This window comes from Nematolebias whitei, chromosome 20, assembly GCF_014905685.2.
Source record: "Nematolebias whitei isolate Nwh7 chromosome 20, NemWhi1, whole genome shotgun sequence".
NCBI lineage: Eukaryota > Metazoa > Chordata > Actinopteri > Cyprinodontiformes > Rivulidae > Nematolebias > Nematolebias whitei.
Window position 1 is genome coordinate 25,942,645 of NC_056517.1, and position 9,619 is coordinate 25,952,263.

A 9,619-nucleotide genomic window follows, 5' to 3' on the forward strand; every position below is an offset into this window, starting at 1 on the left:
AAATGACAGTTCCTGTCCCACAAGGTTCTAAAGGTCAAGAGTTTTGATCTTAGACTTAGTTTTTGACATGGGCCTAGTCCACTACAGTTCAAAGACAGAAAATGAACAAAATAGTATAAACTGAAAGGACAAAAAGGAGCATTTTTAGGGAAAAAGCTATACAGTAGTCCTTTGTTTATTCCAGGGGTTATGTTCTGGACCCCCCTTTAAGTGCAAATTCGCGACATAGCAACGTTTTATTGATTTTCTCCATCCATCTATCCATTATCTTAGATACGCTTCTTCCTTTTCGGGTTGCGGGGGTCACTGTTGCCCATGTCCAGCTATCACTGTGCAAGAAGTGAGATACACCCTGGACAGGTTGCATGTCCATCACAAATAGTCCATCACAAATATATTTATTTTGTTATGTATATATATATATATAAAAAGGCTTTATAAACCCTTCCCACGCTCTTGCAATGTTTTAAACTCTTAAACCTACGTCATTTTAACAACATAAGTATATGTAGCTAAATTTTACTTACCAGCTCGACAGAACAGCAGTGGCTCTCGGTTCCGTTCAGTTTCGGTCCAACTCAGTTCTGTACAGGCCTACCTTGCAACGACGAAGCTCACAATGGTCTAAACTCTTAAACCTACTAATTTTAACAGCATACTTATATGTAGCTACTAAATTTTACTCACCAGCTCAGCAGAACAGCAGCGGCTCAGTTCTGCTCCGACTTGGTTCCGTTTCGGCTGAACTAACCTACTGGTTCTGGTTGACTCACTGACTCAGGGTAGTGGAGGTGGGCTCCAGAGAGAAGCCGGACATATGGCAGTGCGTCCCTGCTCAGAAGTCCTTGTGGGCCAGCTACTAGCTCTTGGATTCGCCAATGGGTCTGGAGGTCCAGTTCTGCTGTAGTTCTGGTCTGGTTCGAGTGCGGCTCTCTGCATCTGCTGGGTACCAAAGTCACTGTAATAAGTGTCAAACTTTTTCGTATCAGATCAAAACTTTCCCTCTAGTACGTATATCAGCAGAGAGCAAAGAGGCTTCTAGGCGGGACACTATTGGCTTTTGGGAAATGTAGTCGTAATGAGCGGTGATATAGTGTAAGCTTATTGAGAGAAAACTACAAAATGGCAGCACCTGTCCAAAGTACAGTATTTTATTTTATGTTAACTTTTTACTGTACAGTATCCTGTACTGTCCCAATCACGTGAGTAATATTAAAGTTGACAATCATGTGTCATGTACACATTTGTTCGTGTTCAATTGTATTTGAAAAACAGCAAAAGTGCGAGTCTGTGAAAGTCGAACCGCGAAATAGTGAGGGACTATTGTATTAATCTAAATTGTAGAACTAGCAAGAGAACGTTACTTCTCTTTGTTATGTGACCTAAACTTTCCAAGTAATGATGGTTTTTCATTTAAGAGTTTGATGACCAGCAGAGCTTGAACGTGTTATAACACTTCATAATGTTTCAAAGACTCAGTCATAAAATGGGATGCTTTCATCAGGACACAACAGTAAGAACAAAGTCAGTGATGGAAGAGTTTAGATCATTTTTAACAAAGAAAACACCACCTAAAAATGGTTTAGAGCATTTAGACTGACACGAACCTGCAACTCTGCAGACAAAAGGACACCACAAGGCAAAAAGTGCCAAAATATAGAAGTAACATTTTCTATTTCTTAAATACCTATAAATCTTTTTGTGAGCTTGATTTAGAAAGAGAAGGGAAAAAAGCCCACAGTGCTAAAGAAATGTTTTTATTCATAGGTGATTAACAGAAGCTAAATTGGGAAAGAATGCCCTGCAGACACGGCAGAGGTTGCGTCATGGTTTGGGGCTGATTCTGATGATGCAGTGAATGAATGTTAAATGTGTGACTGTGGGGAAAAGACGAGTGAAATGTGTCACCAGGCCTCAAGAAACTAGATTTTGGTGAAGGTCTTGTGTTTGTTTGTGTAGTGAACTTGATCTGATGTCAAATCTGACCAGATGGACAGAAACTGTTATTTCATTGATCTGCATCCAGAAATACAGTTTGACCCATCCTGAGACTTTCTTTCTTGAATTAATCAAGTAGAAATGACAATTCTCTATGATCATTACTATTTTACAAATGTTTGATAATCAAATTGTGTTAGTTCACTCAATGTTTACAGGTTGAAGAGAACTACTCATTTTTATTTACATAAACAGTAAGTAATGATTTTTATTCCTCATTCTAAGAAGAAATCAGGTTAATATGCATTTCTTGATTTTTCTGTCTTCAATGAGCAAGTTTTGTAAGTGTGTGTTAAAGTTCAAGTTTCGGTCAACTAAAAGTTTACTGAAAGGAAATGTCATGTTTAACTTTTACAGCAGATAATAGGAGTAGAGACTCCACTAAGTCTGAAGTTCTCCAATAATCTTTCTGTCTGTCACTAAAACAATCCTTGACTTTTCATAACACCTTACATCACAAACCACAACTCTTTCTGGTCCATCGACCAATCAAAAAGCTCTCAAATGAACCGGAAGTCGACCCATTTAAATGTGGCAACTTCCCAGTTCAACTCGAGCTGGTGCGCTCAGAATGAGTTCAACATGGGAGTTTTCAGAGCTTGAGAGTTTTTCCTGGAGAAGAGTTCCAGACTTTAACTCTCTGAAGAGAGTTAAAGAGTTCAGAGTTCTTGGATGCTAACGCAGGCGTCCAGAATGCTTCTATTGGAATCAAGAATCCAGGGACGGTTTTGGGAATTATAACTTCTGTTTGGATAACCTCGCACGACTCTCGAAGTATTTTAGCTGTTCTCAACGGAGACGCTGAAAGAGTCAAAGGAAGGATTCTATACCGACGCTGACATATCATCAACCAGGTAAAAGTTCTACTTCGACCAAGCGTACCGTGACCAAGCTGAGAACTGAAGGAGCGTGCACGTTTCTGGTCAAACAGATTAATTCCCTCACACATCTCTCTGTAAGATAAATCTCCATTCTCATCTTTAAACTCTCCTTTCTCCTAAAATCATCACAGATATTTTTAGAAATGTCTGGAGCAAAGTTCTCAATCACCGCCGTGTGATTGATGTCTGCTGTTTCTGCTGAAAAGTGAGGACAATCGCCGTATTGTCCCACTTCCTGTGAAACTAGCCATGTTATTGTTTTCATATTTTGCCAAATTAATGTAAATGTTTGATGTTAAACTTTGATTCTGCAAATAAATGACCGCATTCATTTTGATGGGTCAAAGATAAATAACGTCTCTCGTTACATTTCTGTTAAACTCAATGCACGACATTTACACAGTCAGAAAAATGAAGAACTCGCGAAATGTATGAATATATCCTGCATATGTCATACTACATTTGCAAGACATCATCCTAAAGTTTGAATTTAGCTGCACAAAAACAAATATTTAAAAAGCAATTAAATTTCAAATGGTCAATTAGATTTAAGATTTAAGCACGCAAGCATCCATCTGGGATGTCCCCTCCTCCTCGCAGTAACCCTCTCTTGACGCCCTCCTCAGGTATGGTGAACCGGGAGGTGCTGGAGCAGGTGGAGAGAGGATACCGGATGCCTTGCCCTCAGGGATGCCCCGAGTCTCTACACGAGATGATGAAGCTCTGTTGGAAGAAGGAGCCAGACGAGAGGCCCACCTTCGAGTACCTGCAGTCTTTCCTGGAGGACTATTTCACCTCCACAGAGCCCCAGTACCAACCTGGAGAAAACCTATAGCCAGAGGAGACTTGTTTAAAGACAAACAACAAGTCTGTGTTGCTTGCACACGCCAGTTTTTTTAAGCATTCATTCATGTTTTCATGCTCACTGATGGTACAACCAAAAGTTACTGTGGAATTATTATTTTTTTTAATTGACTGGTTATGGGCGCAGATAATGTTTTCAACACAACACGTGATATTCTTCTGTTTCTGTGAAATAAGATGTAATTAAGCCTCCAGAAAGGGGACAAAATGTTGATTAGTTGACCCTTTTATATGGTTTAATGTGAAAATGTTACTCATTTGCCTCCAAATTGTCATTTTCATACACAGTTTTAGGGAATTTAGCATAAAATGTCATAGTTTGATAGTAGTAGGTATCAGAAGGTTGATGCTTGTTTCCATGACTCATATGAGGGTGATACGTATTCCAAAAGTAAACCCAACTAAACTACTTTCTTTACATTTCATGTGTTAGAGGTCACTTTGTGAGACTTAGAGAGTGACTCTTCTCTTTATTTTAAATATGTACCAATTTATTATGGTATGACGTTTATTCATATCACATGGACGTTGTGTTTTAGCTCCATTTAAAGCCTTTTCTTTCTGTCCTGGTTACTATCGGCTCACTATAATCACTACAGATGAATGTTGTTTCGTGTGGTTTGGATTTATAAGGTTTTTTGAGTGATGAAAAACTTGAGGCTTTTGGACAAGTCGTCATGAGATGCAAAGCTTCTTCCAAAAAAGCACCAAGAAGGAATTCACCGACGAGAACTTTTAAAGGAATAAAAATATACAAAACTCACTGCTGAAGTCTTGGGCTCATGAATAAATGGGTCAAACACCACATTTAAGACAAATGTTTACAGTTTTTAATGTTTATCTGGACACATGAGAACTGACCTTTAAAGAAGAGCTAATTTTTATAAGATTGTTGGTAGAAAAAAAAAAAAAAAAGCTTGGGATGGAGGTTTTGGAGAATATCTGTGGAATTTGTACAATAAAAACATGTTTTCCTCCTTGTGTAGAAATCAGACATGTTTCTTTAAGTGTGGTTATACTTTAACCAATGGGCATGTAAAGTAGGAGGGATTAACGTCCTCTGCACGTGACTTCAGAAGGACCCCCCTTCTTTTAACGAAGTTTTTAATTAAATAAAATGCTGCACAAGATAATTAATTTGACAGTGAGGGATGTGCGTTTTCCGACGTCTTTGAAGCAGCACGGCTCCGACGCCATGGTAAGAAGTGGCTGCACAAACAAACATGGCGCCGCCGGGTTTGCTCAGTTCCTTCTTCTTCTTCTGTCCTACTGCAGCACACAGACCCGGATTATTCAGCCGCATATGTGGTTCTGGACACGGACAGCGGACTGAGAGGGTTTGGCCTCACGTTCACTTTGGGGAAAGGAACAGAAATCGGTGAAGTCCGACACAACAGCTCGGACACGGACCACCACACACTGATGCGTTCAAGTGCACAGAACAAGCTCGGAATTTCAAGTTTTTCAATTCAACATGATTAATAAAGATTAGTACACACAAAATTACAAGAATTGTGTAAAAACGGGAACATAAGACCGTGAGGAGGAACACAAATGTATCCAATAAGCCAAAAAGATTGCAAATATGTACAAAATGAGACAAAAGACATAAAATGACTGCCAAATCTGACCTAAGAATTAACCTAAACTAACTGCAAATAACAACAAAATGGCTTCTATAAGACACAAAATAACAAAATGATTAGAACTAGCAAGGAAATGCATGTGTATTTTTAGAAATGATGCAAGTTCGACAAAACAAAATGAGGTGTGTAGAGAATTAATAATGAGCCTCATGCACAATAACACTCAAAACAAAGCATGCTTATACAGTGCATGCATTTGCTACAGGACAGAAGGTAAATCTTTGTTTTTTGATATTTGTTTTAGTACTGGACTAATTATGCTGTGCATTACATTTCAAAATGCAGTGGACTAACTGATAAATTACACATACAGGTATTTAATTACTTAACCTGAACTTTTACAGTTTGCACAACAGAACTGGCAATCATTACAATCCAAAAATAAAACCTGTTCAGTAATCAAACTTGCTTGCAAGTGTAGAGGTCAAAAACTAGGTGGCTGAAGTGACTGCTTGGAGTCAGAATGTCTGACACTGTTATTAAAACATGCTTATTTGTGAAGATTATATCTGTTTGAAAGGATAATCTTGTGTCCTGTTGTCATATAGAAGACTAGACAAATATAATGATTGTCATTACTCTCACAAAGAAACAAATTGCAAACTGTCCAACAATGTAAAAGCTTTTTCTAACCACCAGATATAAATGTCACTTTCTCCACTTGTCCTTAGTTTAAAGTAAAATCCCCACATTATAAGGGCTAAAAAAAAAAAAGTGTCTAAAGAAAACATTTCTTTTAATAAAACATAAAAAGCCTACATCACCACCTTGTGGTAATTTTGCAGACTTTTAAAGTATCTAGTTTTCAAATCCCAAAATTTAAATTCACTTTGCAAGTTACTTTAATTTCTATATCTAAACTAAAACAGTCTAATACAATAGTTTAAATAACACACCCCTGGTGGTTACTGGTATTGATGAAAGTCTAGGGCTCTTTGGAAGCTTTTATTCTCCTTAAAGGCTGTTTTTGTTGTTTGGAATCGTGCAGTGGTGTGCGCCATCCAAGCCCTGGAAGGACTGGTTGTTGGGAAATCTTTGCAGGCGATTGTGAACAACTTTCGAGGATTTTACCGCCTGCTTACCAGTGATGGCCAGATGAGATGGGTAAGAGCAGATACCCAGAAATACATTTTTAACTAAAGGTATTGGACAAACCAGAGGCAATTCATTTGGTTTTAAATAACATTTGGGCTTCATGTTTCAAGCTCATATAACTAACAAAAAATATTAGAACTATATATATATATTATTGGATGAATCAATATGTATGCAGAATTGTCTTTTTTGCCATTATAAAATTAGGGGAGTGGTGGCGCAGAGGTTAGAAAAGGTGGGCCTGTGATCGGAATGTTGCCGATTCAACTCCCTGGACCGACAACATGAAAATGTGGGTGTGAAACACCCATACCTGTCTCCACACTCATTTGCTCCACTCCGGGCCCTTGAGCAAGGCCCTCAGTCCCCGCCATCCGCTCACCCAGGTGCCATAGGTAGCAGCTCTCTGCTCCACACAGAGGGCTGTGGTAGCTCGATGGTCTGTGGTTGTGTCAGGAAGGACATCCAGCATAAAAACAATTGTCAAGTCTTTGTGCGACTTAATTTGCTGTGGTGACCCCTGAAGAAATGAGAAGCTGGAAAGAAAAAAAAAAGAGGCTTTTTTTGCATTAAAAATGTAAACGTCAGTGCAGGTTTTTTTTATTATGAATTTGAAAGTAGTTAGAAAACTAGAAAGTTAGTTTTGGACTCAGTGCTGCCTTTACCAAACAACCTTTCCATCCATGTGGGAAACAGCTAAAGGTGGGCAAGTTTAAACATTTTGTACATTTTTGTTCCAAGAGCCATCACATTATCCTTTTTGCTGAGAGTAACATGTCAACTGTCTGCTGTAGAAAACCATTACTTCTTCAAATCCATTTTTCTGGACCTCTTGATTCTTATATTGATTTTCTGTTGCTAGAACCCAGAAGCTCTCTGCTCTTAGACCAAACGATCAAAACACACAAGTTTGAGGTCTTGAATCCAGGCTTCTCTGTTGTGTTTGCAGCCAAAGTGCATCTCAGCTGCATGCCATAGCAAAATGTGCCATACAAACAAAATATAGCAGTCTAAAACAGTCATGTAATGCTGAACGAGTAAAAGAAATGTGTTATCAGTTGGGTCCAGAGAAAGGTGTGATCCACCTGGCTACTGCTGCAGTGTTGAATGCCGTGTGGGACCTGTGGGCTCGGGCGGAGAGCAAGGTGGGCCCTTTACTTTTAGAGTAATGTCAGTAAATGGCTGTTTCTCTAACAAACTCACCTCGTGACTCACGCCCTGTTGTCACCGTGTTCCTGCAGCCGCTGTGGAAGCTGCTTGTCGACATGGTGAGTCATAAATAAATGGCACCACTGATTTATGTCCTGGATGTGGCCAGGAGGGAAATATCTTTGTCTCGTGTGTCAATTCAGGATCCAAAGCTGATTGTGTCATGCATTGACTTCAGATACATCACTGATGTCCTCACAGAGGAGGAAGCTCTGGGTGAGACTTGCTCATGGCTTAAGTAAAAATAAAGAAAATAAACCGTTTCTGAAAGAGGTATTATCAAACCTGCAGGCTTCATTTGCTTCTTTTGCTTATTCAGATATACTTGTGAAAGCACAAGAAGACAAACAGCAGAGAGGTGAGCACTCTGAATTCATTTTCTGACCAAATGAAATTGTGTTGAATTAATAGCCTCTTTAGAAGCTAACTTGGGGGCGTTTAGCCAGCACAAATACCCCCCAGTAAGCTCTAATAAAGCACATTTTCTCAAGTTTTTATTATTTATGGGTTCTTTTCTCACCTGTCAGAGGATCGGATGTTGAAGGAGGGTTATCCTGCATACACCACTTCTTGTGCTTGGCTTGGATACTCAGACCAGCAGCTCAAAGAGGTCTCTGGACTGGAAAACACATCACACAGCATCAGCATCAGATTGGTCCGTTTTTAATGAACTCCATGTGTTTTCTTAAGCTTTGTACAGATGCACTTCAGGACGGCTGGACAAAGTTCAAGGTGAAAGTTGGTGCTGACCTAGATGATGATATGCGCAGATGTCGTCTCATTAGACAAATGATTGGACCCAGTAACATCTTGGTATGGTTGTCTTCACCACTAGTCCTTTCAATGTGTTTAATCGTGTTATGGAGAAGTGTTTTTGTGTTTAGATGATCGATGCCAACCAGCGGTGGGATGTAGGTGAGGCCATCAGCTGGGTGTCCAGACTGGCTGAGGTCAAACCTCTTTGGATTGAGGAGCCCACGTCTCCAGACGACATTTTGGGTCACGCTGCAATTTCGAAGGTGAGACTTTAGAAATTTGAGTTGCTCTTTAATTAGCACTTCGGTTTTGTCAGGACAAAACTGAAGTGCTAGATGTTGTCATCATGAAATTGGTTCTCTGCATTTAACCCATCACACCTGAGATACACCCAGGTGGAGCAGTGGGCAGCTGTGTGAACGCCCGGGGAGCAATTAGGGATTAGGTGTCTTGCTCATGGACACCACAACATTTGGGAATGGCTGGGAGTCGAGCCGCAACTTTCTGGTCTCGAGTCGGCTGTCCTACTTCTAGACCATCTCGTCCCCCGAGTCTCTTTAGTAACTTTACATGTCGGTAGTTTAACACTTATCAACCTCTTCATGTCTTTGGTTTTATCTTTCTGGGCGTTTTTATTTTAAATCCTTTTGTGGTTTCCTTGTGGATGTTTTAAAATATTATTTAACATGTTTTTTTGTTTTTTTTTTCTTTAGTGTCAGTGTATCTATCAATTCTAAAATGGTATTACAGTAGTCCCTCGCTACTTCGCGGTTCGTTTTTCGCGGACTCGCTCTATCGCAGTTTTTCAAAATAAAATTGGACATGACACACAGTTGGCTGATTGATGGATGAGCCGCACGATCGGCATGACATTTTTATTTAAAATAAATTATTTAGCACCTCCTGCGCCTTTGTGCAGCCCACACTGCAGGATAAACTTCCTGCTGCAGCTGATCAGCTGTTCTCGGGGCAAAGCGGAGAAGTGGGTGTGGCCGAGAGCACTTGCAGGTGGCAAAGAGCAGATGAGGCAGAGAGCTGAAATCGCTCTTTTAGAGTGTTTAGAGATTAGAAACATTATATCTTCTCCGGTTTGCCCCGATTTCTGCTGATCTGCTGCTGCAGGGCGTTTCTCCTGCAGGTGCAGGCCACTCTGTCGCGTAAGTTTCCTTC

The 9,619-nt window shown here is 39.9% G+C and overlaps 2 protein-coding genes across 2 annotated transcripts in view; both read left to right on the plus strand.

The window, feature by feature from the left end:
• The window catches only part of LOC119426758 (tyrosine-protein kinase yes), an 83,014-nt gene extending 79,300 nt beyond the window's left edge, over positions 1–3,714 (plus strand). The window contains exon 12 of the mRNA XM_037694338.1: positions 3,506–3,714. Within this exon, the coding sequence (XP_037550266.1) occupies positions 3,506–3,714 (209 nt within the window). The remainder of the gene's footprint in view (positions 1–3,505) is intronic.
• Positions 3,715–4,860: 1,146 nt separating this feature from the next.
• The window catches only part of enosf1 (enolase superfamily member 1), a 7,763-nt gene continuing 3,004 nt past the window's right edge, over positions 4,861–9,619 (plus strand). The window contains exons 1-10 of the mRNA XM_037693938.1: positions 4,861–4,941; positions 5,019–5,121; positions 6,378–6,493; positions 7,543–7,629; positions 7,726–7,752; positions 7,837–7,909; positions 8,013–8,051; positions 8,221–8,303; positions 8,384–8,506; positions 8,578–8,712. Coding sequence (XP_037549866.1) covers positions 4,861–4,941; positions 5,019–5,121; positions 6,378–6,493; positions 7,543–7,629; positions 7,726–7,752; positions 7,837–7,909; positions 8,013–8,051; positions 8,221–8,303; positions 8,384–8,506; positions 8,578–8,712 — 867 coding nt within the window. The remainder of the gene's footprint in view (positions 4,942–5,018; positions 5,122–6,377; positions 6,494–7,542; positions 7,630–7,725; positions 7,753–7,836; positions 7,910–8,012; positions 8,052–8,220; positions 8,304–8,383; positions 8,507–8,577; positions 8,713–9,619) is intronic.